Source organism: Astatotilapia calliptera, chromosome 3 (assembly GCF_900246225.1).
Source record: "Astatotilapia calliptera chromosome 3, fAstCal1.2, whole genome shotgun sequence".
NCBI lineage: Eukaryota > Metazoa > Chordata > Actinopteri > Cichliformes > Cichlidae > Astatotilapia > Astatotilapia calliptera.
In genome coordinates, this window is record NC_039304.1 from 16,702,199 (window position 1) to 16,721,414 (window position 19,216).

At 43.8% G+C, this 19,216-nt stretch overlaps 1 protein-coding gene across 1 annotated transcript in view; it reads right to left on the reverse strand.

Annotated features, from left to right (window-relative positions):
• Positions 1-2,838: 2,838 nt before the first annotated feature.
• The window catches only part of LOC113018742 (insulin receptor substrate 1-B), a 55,169-nt gene continuing 38,791 nt past the window's right edge, over positions 2,839-19,216 (reverse strand). The window contains exon 4 of the mRNA XM_026162074.1: positions 2,839-4,077. Coding sequence (XP_026017859.1) covers positions 4,070-4,077 — 8 coding nt within the window. The 3' untranslated portion in view covers positions 2,839-4,069. The remainder of the gene's footprint in view (positions 4,078-19,216) is intronic.

The following is a 19,216-nucleotide window of genomic DNA, read 5'->3' on the forward strand; positions in this document are numbered from 1 at the left end:
GAGGAAAGCTTATTTAATAATAAACCCAAGTGCTGAGTGAGAGGGTCGCATTGAATGAGGCAGAGGGAGGCCTTTGAGCGAACACGGTGTTGGTTAAATTCCCGGTCAGACGAGTGATTAACTCCACCGGAGAGCGGCCAAAAAATCCAGTCGACGATCTTATCAATGGAAGTGGCGAATGTGACTAAGACGCCTTTGAAAAACGACCAGGCCATTTTCCTTTCCACAAAACAGCGTGACATCTGCGCTGTGGTCGCAGCCTCGTGTGTGACTCACAAAGTGTGAGAGGCGCATGAGCCCGTCTGCGTCTGTGGCATTTCTCGCAGATGTTCACACTTGCTTCAGACTGTAAATTAAAGCGTCTTCCGCTCGCAGCTCAGTAGCTCCGTTGTTTTTCTGTCATTTTTTCTTTCTTTTCTTTTTACCAAATCATCCCCATTACATCAATCAAAAACCTAGCAGCCAGTCTCAGACACAAAAGAAACCACAAGTCCTTTTAGTCCTTTTGTTGTTTGACTTTTTTTTAATCCTTTCTAGTCAGATTTTGTTTTTCCTCAAGCAATAGAAGTAAAACTGTCTACATCAATGGCAAATCTCACAATATTCCCCATTCAGTACCATCCCTCGGGGGGAACAGGAGGAATACATACAATTCAGAACAGCAGCAGCAGCACCTTCCTGCACATTTAATGAACACATCTACATCCGCTAACAATGCAATGAATGAAATCATACAGCCGACCTTAAAACTGCCTGAGCGTCTCCCAGAAGGAGTTCAGTTCATGATATGTGGGTGTGACAATCGAGTACGTCGCCACGGGCAGCCGAAGTTGTCCAGGCTGCGGGCAGTTTGACAAGGTAAAAACGTTCATTATGAAGCAAAAATAAAACAAAAAAATAATAAAATCATCAGATGCTCAGAGCTTGAGGGATGGGGGGCTCTTAATGGCAGGATAATAACGACAGGATTGAAAGCAACTGTGTTTGTGCGCTCTTTCTAAACTCCAAAGTACCATCAAGCATTTGCGTTTTGGCTGAAAACTGCTGAGTTACATTATGAGAACATCTCCAAAAATACCATTAGAAGCTTTTCTACTCATTATCGCGTGTTTGCCTGCGAGTCTGGGGTGGGTAAACACGTGAGATTCATGTGTTCATGAGTCTGTTTTTCATTCTTATTCCTCCCCCCTCTCAATTCTGAATGACTATCCTTTATTACCCGCAGTTTCCTACCAATCAAAAAAGCTCAATTGTTACGCTGTCAACCTCAAAAGTCATGTGACCAGAGGGAAAAAGTTCACGAGCATCCCGAGGCAGGCGGGCAAACACGCGAGTCCAAATTTGCAGCTACACACATACATGTGTAATTAGACGTTAAGTTATTTATTATTTTTCTCCTTCTTGCTGCTGTTTCTGTGCGGCGGCCTTTTCTTCCTCTTCGTGCACTTGTATTTTGTTTAAACCCTCCAGTCAGAGTCACACACAAATTCAAGGTTAAAGCATACGCAAATTTTCACAATGAGCAGACAGCGAGGTGAGATATGTCACGGTTTTCCCCTCGCTGCTAAAGAAAACACCAGGGGAGGGAGAACATAAAAGGTTACATTTTTTTAACATTTTTTCATCCCCCCCAAAACAAAAACAAAGCAATGTGTCCAGACTTGAGAGCTCAAGGTCACCAGAGGAGAACAGCCGCGATTTTTTGTGTTTTGGCACTGCTGCGATTTAGTCCTCCATTAAGGTCCAACGCTTATGGGCTCAAAGCCACGGCTATCAGTCAAGTCATCGGATAGATCGCTGCCACACCGCACAAACAGAAAAAGTTTTTTCATGAGAACTGTACAGCCAAAAGAGACCCAAAAACAATAAGAGACAAAAATAGTCAGTATACTCTGATAGGATATCTATATTAGTGCTAGTTGCTAAGAGAGAGATATGACAGACAGGCACTTAAGTTCTAATGCATAGCAGAGATTGAAGCAAGAGCCTAGACAGAAAAGAAGGACTTGGGGCCAAAGCAAAGTGAAAACACCTCTTAAAATGTTTGGTGAACAAACTGCAGTTTTTTTCATACCGATGAAATGAGAACTGATCCCTGCTCAGCTGCTAAAAAGCAGTGTGCTGACGGCTACAAAGCTAGCATCAGCATTGCTATTGATAGGGCCTCTGTCCTCAGCTGTGTGCACTGTATCCTATTTAGCATCCTGAGATGAAGGGGATTAAGTGAGACACAAGTGTCTGGAGCCAGTAGCTCTAATGGGATTGCTTAGCAGTATATTTGGGGAGGGGGGGTCTAACCCTGAGCTGTGGTCAGCAGGACGGCGAATTTACGCCCTGGCACAATGCTAATATGTTAATCTGATCTAGCTGGTTTTAACTAGCTAGCAGGCAACTGTACTCCCTGCTAAAGTGTCTTTTGTTTGAGGCCTGTGCGCTCAATACTTATGGCTCACCGAACAGCGAAAGTATGCAGTGAAGAAGATATCAGGAGCAGAAAAATTTGAATTTTGAAGAGTAAAATCGACGCATAATATTTAACAGTACGCTAACAGCAGCTATGCTAGTATTTCTCACAGTAGAAAGGAAGGCTAGCAGATTGCTAGTACTTTAGGTCTCAGTCAGACAAGCCTAGTGGCTTGCTAGCGACCATTTAGCAGCTACTGGTCGCTAGGTTAGAATATTTATTCCTCAACCAGTTGCGAGTCATTGCTAGAGGCTGCTGGCAGTTGCTGTGAAACTGATTGCAAAAGCTCCATACTCAAATGGTTGGAGACTAGTTAGTAACCCCGTTGCAACCACCGTTTTCTAAGGAAAAATGGGTATTACACGACTCTGAAATTGGTCACAAAAAGGTGTTTTTATTGCTGCATCAAAAACATTGTGATTGCTTTGCTTGCTGGAGGCTGCAAGAAGAAATGCTGTCCGCTAACACTTTCCATCTCTTCACCAAGCAACTGTGAAACTGTAAGAAAAAATTGGAAATGGAGAACTGTTTGCCTTCAAAACAGGTTGCAACTTTTGAAACGTGTTGGTTTATGGTTTGCTTGGGAGAGTAAGCGGTGAGTGTTTGCAGACAAGTCTGCATCTTCCTTGCAAACTACAAGTGACTGCAGCAACCTGCTGGCAACCACAGCAATGACAAGAAGGTGCAGTTTTTGGTGCAGTGATTTCCTCTAGCAACAATTCGCTGGGGAATACTAACTTTTTCCCTAGCAACCAGAAGTTGCCAGGAGGTTGCCGACTGGTCTCTAGGCTTGTGGCTCTGAGGACTTAGTGAAATTTCTGCGTTCATGTCATATTTATTGTGTACAATCTCCCCCCCCCCCGTTTCATTTTATTTCAACATTCCAGTTAGGACTGTCAACATGTTTTTCTTGATTTTACCCATCTTGGAAGACTCACATCAAGGAATATGAACTGAAACCTAAAGACATAGTGTCTATAATGTTTTTCAGCCACATACGAGCAACTCTAATCACAAAGCTGACGATCGCTGTGCACACACAGCAAACCTTCAAACCTTCCATACTTTATGACATGAATGCAGTAAAAGCTCACACCAGTGCTCCCCACTTTTGTTTTTAGAACTACATTAAATCAAGCTTGGAAAGAAAAACAACAAAAAACACCCCACAAAGCTTCACTGAAATTCTCTGGAAAATGGCTACAATCTGAAAATGAGGCACTTTTTGAGCAGATGTACAATTCCACACATTTTTCTTTTTCATCAACCGTTGTATTCTTTATAATTGGAGCTCTTCCAATTAGGAAAAAAGAAAAGAAAAAGAAAACACTGTTCTCCATTTTTGTACCCTCCTCTGACGGGTTTCACTCAAGGAATGAGAGCAGCAAATAGCTTTTTAAGAATGTCATTTGGCACACATCCCTGTTGGTTTCCACAACCAACTAGATGAAAGCGAAGAGGAAAAAAAAAAGAAAAGAAGTTTTCCATCAGTCTCTGACAAAGTGCTTGAGGACCGTGTCCGATCCAGCTGCTCTCTCGATGCGATAGGTTGCCACAAAATGAAGAGGCGGAGCCTTTGTTTTCCCCAGGGACGATTCACCGACATCAGCACTCTAGAAGAAAAGCCAGAGAAGAGAGGTTTGATTACAAATCGTATAAACACACCTCAGATATGAAGAAGATGAAAGAAATGTTATGTAAACAAAGTGTCTCCACCTTATCTGGTTAATATGTAATGTGTGATATCAGTTCTGAAACACGCTGACCCTAAAACGAACAACTTGAATACGTAGTGCGGCTAAACGGGCTGGAAGAAAGACTCAGACAGGAAGAAGGAGATAAAGGGAACAGCAGGGAGGGAGAAAGTGAGGACACCTATGGCTACAGGCAACTGTGTGTGTGAGAGTGTGTGTGTGCGCACAAGCCCGTACGTGGGAAAACAGAGTTCTAGATCCCATGTTGCATTTTCCTGAGCACATGCCCCAAATGTGAGCACACAGGTATGTGGGAAAATGTCACTGCTGCAGTTATTCAAAATGTCAAGTCTGAAAAGTAGTCATGGCTTCTTTTTCTTTTTTTTCTTTTTTTTTGTGCCGTTGGAAGGATTAGCTGCATAATTCTGCTCCACAGTAGAGACAGCAGCAGAATCACATGACATCCAGAGCCATCTGTCAGTCTTGGGTCCTCTGTGCCGTGTCATGTTAGGTTACCCTGGTCACAGCTTTAGTAGTCAGTGTACATGATTGCAGTGCAGAAGTGAGCTAAAATTGTTTTTATACAAGGGGGAGTCTGCACCCTCTATCCACTTACTACTACAAATGGTACCACTGGTGCAAAAGAAATTGGTATACGGCTCGAGAAGAATGGCACCACAGCGCTTAGCACTGATGCCACGTATCAGGAACACTGCAGCTCTAGCAGGTCTGTGTATTGTGTGGGTGTGTCTTATGTCATCCAGGTTTGTGATCTGTTAGGGGGGGCGTGTCCTGGGTCTGCCCCAGGGGCCTCCTCCCGGAGGGGCATGCCCAGAACACCTCGCCCAGGAGTCATCCTTATCAGATGCCAGAACCACCTCAGCTGGCTCCTTTTGGTGTGGCGGAGCAGCGGCTCTACTCCGAGCCCCTCGCGGATGGCCAAACTCCTCAACCTATCTCTAAAGGAGACGTCAGCCACCCTTCGAAGGAAGCCCATTTCTGCCGCCGGTACCTGCAATCTCGCTCTTTCGGTCAATACCCAAAGCTTGTGACGATAGGTGAGGGTAGGGACGCAGATTGACTGGTAAATTGAGAGGTTCGCTTTTACGCACAAGCTCTTCGCCACGACGGACCGGTACAGCATCCGCATCATGCAGCCATAGAACCAATCCGTCTGTTGATCTCCCGCTCCCTTTTCCCATCACTCGTGAACAAGACCCCAAGATGCTTAAACTCCTCCAGTTGGGGCAGGAACTCGTCCCTGACCAGGAGTGAGTACTCCACCCTTTTCCAGCTGAGGACCATGGCCTCAGATTTGTATGTTGCATCTGAAATATTTAAGCTGAATAAAGTTTTAAGATAGTAATCATTCAAATGACAATTAAAGCTGGATCTTTAGTTAGCAATTTGCAGTGATGTGGTGGCCTGGAGACGATAGAAACTGAATGAGTTTTTGCAACTTCAAATGACATAGCTGCCGGTGACACGGGAACAAAGACGAGCTTTGCTCAACTTAGAGGAGAGTAGCTGAAGTAACTACCAATGAGAGTAAAAATATAATTGACATGTGACCTGGAAGTAAACTGGTAACTTGTGTTACCTAGGCAACTGGAGCCTGGATTATCAGTATGTGACCGGCCTTAAGATGCAAAGTGATGTGCAAGTTTGCACATTGCAATTTTAACTTATTGTATTTTATGACTATTGCTTCTTTTATTAATTTTGTTCTTTTGTAAGGTGACCTTGGGTTTTTCAAAGGCGCCCTCAAATAAAATGTATTATTATTATTATTAAGTGAACAGCTTCCACTGGGATACAGGTCAAGGATAAGTAGTTCCTCCATTGTTAAAAGTATTTATGTACACAATCTTATCTTTTTCTTCTTTTGTTATTTTTTGATGGAGATCCAATCTCTTTATGGTCACGATTCACCTCTTAGCAGGTTAGCTTGGTTCAAGGCTTAAAACTCTGTGAGGGTTTTCTGAAACCTCAGTGGAGAAAATGGACCAACCAGTCAGGATGCAGGATGAAAAGAATCAGAAAACACTGGCTGACTCAACACTGCGCAGTCTGACAGGCCTCCGGACTGATGTTGTGCAGTCTGACATTGATTGCATTAGACACATATAACTCGGTTAGATGTGCAATTATTCCTTCAAGATTTCAGTTTTCCCGTGGTGTGTATGGACCTTCAAACCAGATGTCAGGTTGTTGTATTGTGGAGTAGATAACAACCGAGTACAGGCTAACTGCTTTAAAGGTCTTGTGTGTTGTAAATAAACAATGAATGCAAGATGCGAACCACAGCTCCTGCACCTTGTACTGGAAGCACAATTATGACGACCATAAAGGTCAGTAAGTGCCCTCTAAACTGGTTCAGTCAAATGTGGTGACTCACACTGAAGGCACTTAAGCCGCCGAGTGCCAAAATAACCAAAGCACAAGGCTAGTAAAGAGGACAGGCTCAGAGAGAGTTCCCAGTCTCTTTTCTTAAAATTAAAAAAAATTAAAAAATTCCCAGCCTTGCTTGACTCTCTAATTGCAATTGAGGGTACTCTGTATTTACACCCCCTCCCTCTCTCTGTCTTCCCCCCAGCTTGTCTTCTTCCTGGTGCAGTGAGCTATATTTAGCGTGCCTCAGCACAGACGGTGCCCGCCAGCCGGCCAAGCCGTGACGGCCTAAATCAGAGCGGAGCAGCTCGAAAAGCAGCAACATAACCGAGCTATCCGGCATGAGAATCCAGAGCAGGGTGTCACTACACGTTCTTGTTAGTGCTGCAGCTCTGCCATGGATACACACATGCAAACTCTGGGAGATGCTGTAATTGCGCAGATGACATTCACTTAATAACGACCTTTCCTCTGCACAGACGTGGCAAATTATACAGGAAAAAAAATGTGAAACAGCTGTCTACACATACAGCCTTTTATACGCGGCTACATGTGCAGTGCTTCCTCTCCTGGTCACACTAATCAGATATCTTATTTTCCCCAGGCTGCCCCATGCCGTCGCCTTGGACGTGTTAATCGATCTCATCCACTTCCTAGCATCGTTTCTCCATCTGTTGGCTAATCAATAGGATAATGACCACGGTGGCGATTGTGTGAGTGTGTGTGGCTCTCTTTCACTATTCTCCCAGACTGTTTAAATCAAGAGGTTAGACAAGGCTATCTGCCTCCGGAGTACAGTGTCTAGCCAATAACTGTTCTCTAGCCGCCTGTGTGTCAGAAAGTGTGTGTGTAATTAGGAGAGTCTGGGTCTATGTGATGTCTCAATCGAGGGCTGGCTAAAATTGAAAGCCACCCTGTTCTCCTGTCGTAAATCGACTGTGTCAGTCTGTCATTTTCATGCCGCCCCGGCTCCCACAAGACACGGAGGCTGCTCCCAGCAACGTGATGTGAGTCACTGAGTGCACTGGTCACTTGGTTTGGTTTAAATCATATTTTATGCTAAAGGAAATTGGCCAGACCCGCGCTAGAGTCCATCATGTGTTTACAATCAATGGAAAGTGGCGCTGGTTGAAAAACAGACTGTACAAAAAGAGCATTGTCAGTGTCACCGTCTTCATGAGAGCAAGACACATGTGCACTAGATGGATCTATGAACTTCACACAGGAACAGATGAATGTAAAATCACCAGAAAGCATCAATGCTCGTCACTGCATCTCATCCTTCTGTGAGCATCTCATAGGTCGCAGAGCAGAAAATGTACAAATCCGTTCTTACTGAATGCCTCGAGCGTGCTGCGATCTCTTTGTGCAAGACAGCAAATTCCTTGCAACTCCAAAAGTAGCCAAGAAGCCACGACCTTTGACCTACACATTGCAAAAAGCCAAGAATATTCTTCTGGAGATCATTAAAGTCTTTTCAAATGAGAGAATCTCTTGAGGGTTTTTCCACGATGGATGCAATTTTTCAAGCCAGCGACTTGAGCTCCCGAAATCCTTCTGCACTGTTATTATACTTGATTCCATTAAATCATCTATCCTGCAGGCAAGGCGAGCAGCTAAGAGGCGAAACGGCGCAACATGAGCCGGGATCCAGCGTCAAAGACAGCTGCGTATACACGGATAGACGAAAACTGGCAGGCTGAACCGACAGGACAGCTCCCGTGTCACCTCATTTTATTTCTTCCAGCGACGCCAGAAAGTCTGTCAGTTATAAGGATTTAATGTTTGCACTCTGACCACAGCGTCTGATTTCACCGTACTTATTTGTTAGTCATGAATTTGGCGCGCATGTGGATGACGGTTTGGTAAAAGTAATACTGCAACCAAAATCTTCCTCTGAGCATCTAATGCTTGGCTCGTGGGGGCTTCAGAGGTGGGTGTGGGAAAATATAAATACATAAAAAAAATCTGAAAATGGCTTCTTCATTGTGGGTGGCAGCTGCAACCAGCTCGTCTTACAAGAACTGCTAAAGATACTACAGTTGCCATTTTAAACATTCAATGCAAGCACACTGTGGTCATTTTTGCACAGAAAAGAACAAATGGAAGAGTTATACGGAAGACCAACAGTGCCCGAATTGGAAAATAAAAAAATACCTACAGTAGAAATGTAGAAAGAAATACAGAAACAAAAACATTTACTACAATACACAAATGTTCTGTCTGTTCTTGAACTCCTTGTTCAATCAGGAGTTGAGCAACCAAACTCATCACGCCCAAATATTTTAGGCTGCTACAGGTTCTTATCTAATCACATGCCTTGCAACCGCCTAATAATTGATTAAAATCACAAACCAAACATTACTGTACCATTGGCCAGGCCAGGTTTCCAGTGCCTCTACTCCAAACCCCTCTCAGATGGCTGAGCTCCTCACCCCTTCTCCAAGGTAGATGCCAGCCATCCTTTGGAAAAAGCTCATTTCTTCCGCTGTCAGTTTTTGTCATTTCTTAAAATAAATTAAAAATTATTGGCTAGATTTTTTCCCCCAAATTTTTCATTTGATTTAAATCCTAATACTAATTGTTTTGTTCAATAACTTGTTATTCTGGCATTTTTGGGCCTCCGTACACTAAGAACACTAATTTCCTCCTCCTTTCTTTGAAGTCAAAACGAGAAAATGCAAAGGCGTTAAAACCGGTTTCAAACAGCCACATTTTAACCTCATCTGAACTGAGCTCTTGTATATTTCAGTTTTCTGAGATATTTGGAATCACTTAGACCTGATAAGTATAAAAACTAAGCATCATCTTTGAACAGAAAGTCATCCTTTTTTAAAAGTATGTCTTGAAATGGGGTTTATTTGACAGCAAAAGACAATAAAGTCACCACTGTACAGGTATATGGTGCCGAAAAGGCAAAATACAAAGTACCCATATGAGGACACACAATATATGAGAGCTGTTCAGGTAAAGAACAAGTAGCCGAGTTAAACATCAAAGAGTAATTCAAACACTAGTGTAAAGTAGTGTTTGAATCACACATGTGACAGACATGTGCACAGCCGTTTTGGAGTCTACAGGAAACAGTCGACAGATATTTCTGGTGGAGTACTCACACCAGTTTTTGACTGAATCCTTTGAGCTGTTGCCAACAACCAGAAAATAGGTTGAAGAGATTTGTAGAAAGGCAAAAATAATTCTTTATCTCCTGATTACATCCAGAATCAGATCTCAAGCCCGTCCCCATCGTATTTAATAGTCTGCATAAACTCAGTAAGTCAGGTGAGTACAATAAGATGGTCACCAGTAGGCCACGTCATTAAAACTCTCTTTAGGAGTGGCCCTAGCTAGGAGACTGTGGTGCCCTGAGCAATTCCTTGAGAAATTTATGGTTTTTGTGAAGCTGTTCTGCTGCATTTTTTGCAGTGCAGCAGAGGGGGGGGGGGGGGGGGCTTATCCCAATGGGGAAGTTGCTGCTGTTTATGAGGCGGTTGCACATGGCCCGCAAAAACGCTCATGTAGGAGTTTTAAGTAACATCCCCATTAAATGGTTTTAATGTTGTGGCTGATTGAGTTACAGCACAAAACGTTACATTTTCTGCACATGCTGTTCGGTACAAACAGAGTGGGAAGGTTTTCCTGGGAAAAACTCTTCTGAGACTAAGACAGCATCTCGTGTTCACCAAAACACGATTTGAAATCAGTATGCTCCAGAACGAGCACCTCCACGCGATGCTTAACCACCTTTGAAATAATGAGAATTAAGGCGCTAACCATCCATCTTTAATCAAAGCTTTTTATCACCTGAAGACATCTCTTCATTTGAATACAACATTTTCCTTTTATGCTCAGCTGTAAATTTCCATGCGTTACATCCGTGCAGCTGACAGCGGCGAGCAGACTGCGTGGTGCTGAAAGACGAGTTGACGCTTATTGCATTTTCATGCCTGCCCCTTCTGTAGCTCTGCCGCCGTCAATCACGCCTCCAGCAGCTCGTAGCATAGCTGCTGTAGCTATTTAACCAGGTGTGCGAGAGGGTAAGGTATATATACACAAAAAAGGTTATGAGATGAGTGCGAAAAGCTATAGCACTCTTTAAATGGTATTAAAAGCTAAATGCTTATTAAAGGTGGTAATTTGTTCCTATATTCTGTGAGGTTCAGAGACAGGCCTGTATAAGGCTCCAGAGACTTTCCATTATGCAGCAGCGCAGTGGGAAAGCCTGAGTGGGCGTGTTACAGCACAGGAATGTGTGGGGACAGGAAGAGATGGACAGAGACAGAGCAGCACTGCAGAGTCAGGGGGAGAAGAACATCCACTGTCCTGTCCCATGTGCCGCTTCGCATCCGAGTATTTTTAGCTCATCCTTGAACAATATCCGAACAAGTAGTTTGTTATGCCGCCAGGCCAACATGCTGGCCTTTGCACACTACAGCTTTCTCATCACCTGAGAAATATACTGGGACAAAAATCTTCTGTTTCATCACGTCACACCTTCGCTATTTCAACACCTGCCTCAAACAAACGACAGTGAGCTTCTGAACTTTGCACTCAGCCTCGAGATCACACCTTGAACTCGTTCCCTGTACGATTCTGAATTTTGAGATCTCACTTCTGGCTTTTAAAGCTCTTCATAGCCTCTGGTGTACGACCTCCCTGATCTTTTAGTCACATATAAGCCCGTGTCAGCATTCACAGCCCAAAAACTAAGGAAGGAGATGCCCGAGGAAATCAGGTCTACAGAGTCAGTGGCTGCCTATGTGCAGCCCAAACGCTTTAGTGAGAATACACAAGCGTCTGTTTCACAGGGTGGCTTAAACCTTTTCATAGAAAATCAGTGTCAACAAGTAAAGCTGATTACTGGCTGCTTTCTTCCTGATCTAGACGCTCAGTGATCTGCAGAAACCCAGACGTTAATAAAGTATAAAGAGAGAGAAAATAACAGCAACTCCTGCAATGAATGGACAACGCCAAAAAGCTAAAAAAAAAATACAACAAATCATCACCATCTTATTAAATGCATCTTGTATCTCAGCACCAGAGCAGTAAAGACAAGTCAGTCACTAAGAACTGGACACATCTGCTTACGCTTCTGTCAGTTAAGTTTGAGACACTTTTTCTCAGGCCATCCATCCATCACAGGGTCACAGTCTAAAGTCTATCCCAGCAATCATGGGGAGGTGAGGGGATTCAAACCTGGGCCCATCTTTCTGTGAAGTGATGGTGCTAACCACTGTGCCACTTTTTGCCTATTTCAAGTCATTATACATTGATTATTGCTGGGTTTGGACAGAAAAATTGCATCTAAACATGTTATCTTGACCTCTGGAGATTGTTTGCTGTTAATTAGTAAACAAATTTCAATTCAATTTCATTTACACAGCACAAAATCACAACAGTCGCCTCAAGGCCCCCGATATTGTAAGATGAAGACCCTAAAATAATACAGAGAAAACCCCAACGATCAAACAACAATCTTTGAGCATGCATTTGGCGACAGTGAGAAGGACAAACTCCTTTTTAAAAGGAAGAAACCTCTGAACCAGGATCAGGGAGGGGAAGTCAAGACTGGATGGTGGTGATGGGAGGGAGACAACACAAAAGGCACACTGTGGATGAGAGCCAGGGAATAATAATAACTATTGACTAAACACAGAGTGGTGCATGAAGACACAAAAAGACGCTGCCTCCATGTAGTTTACCCATAAATAGAAATAACCACCAAAGGTCACAATTAGTCTTTTTATTGCAACAACAAACCAGTCCGGGCCTGTGCGAGTTGCTTCTTAACCTTTGACCAACTTTTAAAAAAGTGTATTAATTTTTCCAAACAGCTCATGCTGCAGACATCAGTGTGTTGTAACCAGATGATCCCACTGTAGGTCCAAACGTCGGATTCCCCTCAGGGCATCCGAGGATTTTCCTAACTGTTGAAATGAGTGACTTTAAAAAAAAAAAATAGAAAGAAAAAACAACCACTGCAGAGAAACTCGAACCCAGTTTGAGCAGAAACTTCCTGCCGTTGCTCCAAATGCAGCGTTTAAACTGTGTAACAGAAACTGGCAACCGTAGTGAAATCTGACATGGGACGTCCTGTCCCTGGAGAGCGCAGACACAGCGAAAGCCAACGGGACCAAAGGATTTTTGTGGACGTTATCTCATTCATTCTCCCACTCTCACTCACACACATACGCACACACAGTCACTGTCTGCTGATTCAGACCGGCGATTTCTCTCCGTCTTTGTGTCGTGCCGCTCCACCAGTTCTGCCACTTTCTACTAATGCCGATGGCCCCACTGAGCATTGACACACACACACGTATGCACACACACATGACGGTGGCATCCTGAGTGAAGTGATATACTGAGTGATAACATGAGCAGGTGGGATCCTCTCTTCCGTGTAAGGCCTTTCCCAGAATGCCAGCGAACAGCTTGCTCCGGTTCTCCGATGTGGACGGACAAACGAAGTGAAACACAAGAAGCTGTTGCACCATCTTGAAGTAAAGCCGCCGAGCTGCTGCTGAGACATTTGTGTCTTTTCTTGCTTCGCTGTGACAGAACAGCAAAATTCAGCCAAAGTGTTTTTTTGGCACATCAGTGAAGAAGATGTAAAAGGAAGGAAATCTTCTTTATTAGTCTTCACATCACACCAGCACCGATCTGGATCAAGAAATTCATTGTAAAGCCGACTAAGGCTGGTAGTTGAACCAAAAGTGCTGCAAACATGAACATGATAATGTTAATGTTCATCCCACAACCCACATGTGCATCTGGAGCAGAAATATAGGGAAATGCATTAACACGAATACTCTCAGCGGCCACTTTACTCGGGTCTTTAATCCTTTATGTCAAAGATTCAACAAGGTGCTGGACACATCTTTGGAGATTTTGGTCCATATTGACATGATAGCTGTAAAAGTCTGCAACAATACTCAGGCTGGCTGTGGTGCTTAAATGATGGTCAGGTGTTACTAAGGGACACAAAGTTTGCCAAGAAAATATCCCCCATACCATCACACCAGCAGCAGCCTGAACCGTTGATACAAGGCAGGATGGATCCATGCTTTCAGTTTTGTTTTGCACTAAATTTGGATACCATCATCTGAATGTCGCAGCAGAAATCGAGACTCAGACCGGGCATCGTTTCTCCAATCTTCTGTTGTCCAGTTCTGTTGAGCCTGTGTAAAATTGTAGCCCCACTTTCCTGTTGTTACAGGAGTAAGTACAGAAGCTAATTGTTCTGGTTTTCCATTCTGCAACTTTAATGTTTTATAATCAGTGTAACCACTTAGCTGCTGCAGGCTGTGCCTGCTTTTATTTTAATAAACAGTGGCCTTTTCCTAATAAATTTGCCATATCAGCTCAGGTGCCAACATGTCAGTGTGGTATTTACAAAATGTTCCACCCTCAAGATATACTGACTCTTCTATTGCAGCTGGCTTGAGTTATTATTAATTGCAAAAATGTTGTAAAAAAAAAAAAAAAAGAGATTGTATAAACAATAAAAAAAAAGAAAGAAAGGTTTGCTATAGTTGAGATGACTCTCAATTAAAGCCTTCACTTCCCGGTGCCATCTCGGTCAGTTCCTCTATAGGTCTTCATCACCTCATAGGAGTGCTCTGCTGTGACAGAGGACCCAGAGAAGAACTCATGAACCTTTGGATCATTAAAATGACAAAAAAGGGGTTGACGGTGTGGAATCTGGAGTTCAGTTTGGAAATCGTGTCCCGTGTGTTTGGAAACTGATGCCAATCTGTGTTTCACAGTGCCTCCGTGTGTGTCTGTGTGTGTTCATGACAGCTCCTGGCCTCTGCTCCAATCTGATGATGAATTGTGTAATTATTAATAGAGACGCCTCTGCCGCTTCATACAGCAACAGCTCTGCTGGTTTTAAGTTACTATGTGCAGCTTTATTGAAAGAAGTGCAGCTCTGTGTGACTGCATATATATGCGTGTGCAAACACCGAGGAGACGAGTGTGATCGAATGTGCAGGCATGCACGTGAGAGCGTAGGTGTGTGTGTGTGTGTGTGTGTGTGTGTGTGTGTGTGTGTGTGTGTGTGTGTGTGTGTGTGTGTGTGTGTTTGTGTGTGTGTGTGCGTGTGTGTGTGTGTGTGTGTGTGTGTGTTTTGTGTGTGTGTGTGTGTGTGTGTGTGTGTGTGTGTGTGTGTGTGTGTGTGTGTGAGAGAGAGACTGTGGGTAGACAGCAGACTTGGCCAACATGCACAGCAAATATTTATCTAAGAACCTTCTGGACTCTCCACTACTGACACTTGCCATCGCCTCATCTCCACAAGAGGAAACGCCTCCTCTCCTTCTGCCCTACCTGCTCCCCATTATAGTTCGAAGCACCTCCTCAGCATGAGCTACACTCATCCCGAGCCATTCCCTGCACTTGCTAAGGACTGGAGATCAAAACAGAATTAAAAGGACTTGTACTAGACTAATATTCAACAGCTGACCGAAGTGAGTGTCACTCTGTGTCTGCTGGATGTGTAAATGAGCAACCGCATGCTAACAAATTAGCCCTAAAGGAAGTTATAAGGTGATAATATGTTTGGGCACTCGTTTGTTGGCTTGCAAGGCCACCAAAGTAGTCGATTCATGCAAGTCGAACGCTGGCAGTTTTTGCCAAATTTGATTGATGGCAGAAATGAAATGACAGGACTCGTGCGCAGCTCAAAATTAAACCACAAGTCCCTACAGACCACTCCAATCACGCCAGCTTGGTTTGCAAAACGCTTTCCTGAGATCAAACATGCAAATCCACTGCGCGCCTCACATGCGTGCCGTGTTTGGACGGTTGCACGCAGGTTGAAACAAGAAAAGGAGAGAAGCTAGAGAGGAGCGAGCGAAACGTTGACATGGATACGAGTGACACAATAACAGGAGATGGAGTAAGCTCTGAATCAATGAGCTGCAATGAGCTGGAGCAGGAGTATGAAATGAGTATGTGATTATATGTCTGTGTGTGTTTTGGAGAGTTGGGCAGCCATGCAGCTGTGGCGGCTGGCCTGGCCCATTATTATGGCCACTAACTGGATAAGAAACACAGTTCATAAAAAACTACATGAATAAAAATAAGAGACACGGCTGTGTTTTTACTATTTATATACAGGGAGTGCAGAATTATTAGGCAAATGAGTATTTTGTCCATATCATCCTCTTCATGCATGTTGTCTTACTCCAAGCTGTATAGGCTTGAAAGCCTACTACCAATTAAGCATATTAGGTGATGTGCATCTCTGTAATGAGAAGGGGTGTGGTCTAATGACATCAACACCCTATATCAGGTGTGCATAATTATTAGGCAACGTCCTTTCCTTTGGCAAAATGGGTCAAAAGAAGGACTTGACAGGCTCAGAAAAGTCAAAAATAGTGAGATATCTTGCAGAGGATGCAGCAGTCTCAAAATTGCTTCTGAAGCGTGATCATCGAACAATCAAGCGTTTCATTCAAAATAGTCAACAGGGTCGCAAGAAGCGTGTGGAAAAACCAAGGCGCAAAATAACTGCCCATGAACTGAGAAAAGTCAAGCGTGCAGCTGCCAAGATGCCACTTGCCACCAGTTTGGCCATATTTCAGAGCTGCAACATCACTGGAGTGCCCAAAAGCACAAGGTGTGCAATACTCAGAGACATGGCCAAGGTAAGAAAGGCTGAAAGACGACCACCACTGAACAAGACACACAAGCTGAAACGTCAAGACTGGGCCGAGAAATATCTCAAGACTGGTTTTTCTAAGGTTTTATGGACTGATGAAATGAGAGTGAGTCTTGATGGGCCAGATGGATGGGCCCATGGCTGGACTGGTAAAGGGCAGAGAGCTCCAGTCCGACTCAGACGCCAGCAAGGTGGAGGTGGAGTACTGGTTTGGGCTGGTATCATCAAAGATGAGCTTGTGGGGCCTTTTCGGGTTGAGGATGGAGTCAAGCTCAACTCCCAGTCCTACTGCCAGTTTCTGGAAGACACCTTCTTCAAGCAGTGGTACAGGAAGAAGTCTGCATCCTTCAAGAAAAACATGGTTTTCATGCAGGACAATGCTCCATCACACGCGTCCAAGTACTCCACAGCGTGGCTGGCAAGAAAGGGTATAAAAGAAGAAAAACTAATGACATGGCCACCTTGTTCACCTGATCTGAACCCCATTGAGAACCTGTGGTCCATCATCAAATGTGAGATTTACAAGGAGGGAAAACAGTACACCTCTCTGAACAGTGTCTGGGAGGCTGTGGTTGCTGCTGCACGCAATGTTGATGGTGAACAGATCAAAACATGGACAGAATCCATGGATGGCAGGCTTTTGAGTGTCCTTGCAAAGAAAGGTGGCTATATTGGTCGCTGATTTGTTTTTGTTTTGTTTTTGAATGTCAGAAATGTATATTTGTGAATATGGAGATGTTATATTGGTTTCACTTGTAAAAATAAATAATTGAAATGGGTATATATTTGTTTTTTGTTAAGTTGCCTAATAATTATGCACAGTAATAGTCACCTGCACACACAGATATCCCCCTAAAATAGCTCAAACTAAAAACAAACTAAAAACGACTTCCAAAAACATTCAGCTTTGATATTAATGAGTTTTTTGGGTTCATTGAGAACATGGTTGTTGGTCAATAATAAAATTATTCCTCAAAAATACAACTTGCCTAATGATTCTGCACTCCCTGTACAATGTACCACACAGTGCACTGCATTCACAGAGCTTGTTTGAATGTCCTGTTCTGAGTATGTAAATTCAACCAACATGGAGCACTGCCTCGGGGATTGATGGGATTTTGTTTGACTTCAGACAAGTATAAAAAAAAACAACAACATTACAGACACCTGCAAGAAAAAACACCCGCTCGACCTCCAGCTGCCTTCCACCTCCTCATTGTTTACCATGCACTGAAATCAACACTTAAAAAGAAAAGTCCTTTTAAAGTTTGCAGTGGTCACTGGCAGATGCACTCTGGGAGTCATAGTCCAACAAATATACTGTTCTTACCAGTCAGCCATACAACGGACACGGTGATGCTCAATCATCCAGGTAAGTAGATCCGAAAAGGTTGATTCTGTTCATCTGGACGTAGCGTTTTCAGTGAGAGAAATGTTTCGTCACTCATCCAAGTGATTTCTTCAGTGTCAGCTGACTGCCCATTTCCCCAATCTTATAAACAGTACATTTGCACAATGACTGAAACCAGCCCACCCTACCATTCAGTGGGCTGGTTTTAGTTATTGTGCACTTAGAAGTCACTTGGATAAGTGATGAAACGATCCTCCCTCTGAAAATGCTACATCCAGATGAACAGAATCAACCTTTTGGGATACGGTGATTGTTTAATCCTAGCTGATGCAGGGAGTAGCTTCTTATTACCTGCTCTCCAATTCCCAAATTCCCATGTCCAAAGTGGATTTACGCTTCCCTTCCAATTGTCCCTACCACGAGCCGCTGGGCTGACAGACTTTGGGTTTCTGGGATCGACGCTGTGCTGAAGGATCTACGGTTGATATGAATGTCGACTTCGAGATAACTGACATTTTAATGATGCTGTCAGAGGGGACTGGCTACTTTGAGGTGTTGGTAACGCTCGTGTTTGCGGTTTCTATTTAAAGTTCCTTATTTGATGAATAAATAGAAGACGAGTGATCATGTTAAACAACCTAACCTCAGTACACGCCTCGTTTTTGCCACAATGAAGCAGGTTTTTCAATCAATGGAAGGTATGTTTGCATTCCTCTGACTTAGAGCTACACTCCCTCACACCTGTACAAAGTAAGATTGTCGTGGATATTCAGCCCTCATGTTATGTGAATGAGCTGCGTCATGACGCATGGCCGACCACCACCTCTGTGTGTGTGTCCCTGTCTTGTTTTGAACAGTTGGTGGTGATTCACATTCATATTCTGCCTAACTCCCCCCGCCCCAAAAAAGGAAAAAAAGAAAAGCCATCAGCGTCATCAGCTCACAGCGAACTGCCTCGCAACGAGCATACACAATCGCTGATGACGAGCGTGCTTTACACATCAGTAGACATCGTCGACCAGCCATGTACGACGCACACGTGTAAAGGGGGCGAAAAAGCTTGCGTCATGTTTCTTTCGGCTCTCCTGGCTGACAACTGGTAATGAATACAAACAGTTTCATTAATGGCAAATGAAATTCAACAAGAACATCAACAGTAAACACTGCGCACATCCCTTCCTTCCCACCCCCATCCACTCCTCTCTCCTCAACATCCATCACTTTCCACGTGCACTTGTTTGTTCTCGGCCAGGTATGACTAATGAGTAAACAGGAGAGTTAAGCGCCTTTCATTTCCTCTCCGCTGCCAAATCGAGGCTTTAACTGCTCCGGTTGGGTGCTGTGACGCCCGCGGTGGGGAAGAACATTGTGTTAACAGCTCTGTGTGAGTGTGCGTCTGTGCGCAGTTTAATTGTAGATTCCATAGATGGTCTTTATCAGACTGACAGAAGCAGTCTTCAAGACAAAAGCACTCAAGTTTCACAAACCACTCAAACCCACATACACACACAGGCAGGAGCACTTACAAGGCTTGAATCCAAACACGGTGGAGAGGTATCAGCATGTGTGGAGACGATCTGAAATCTCAAATGCCAAATACCAACTGATGCAGTGCCAGCTTGTGCCGGATGGGTGCGGTTTCCACATCATTT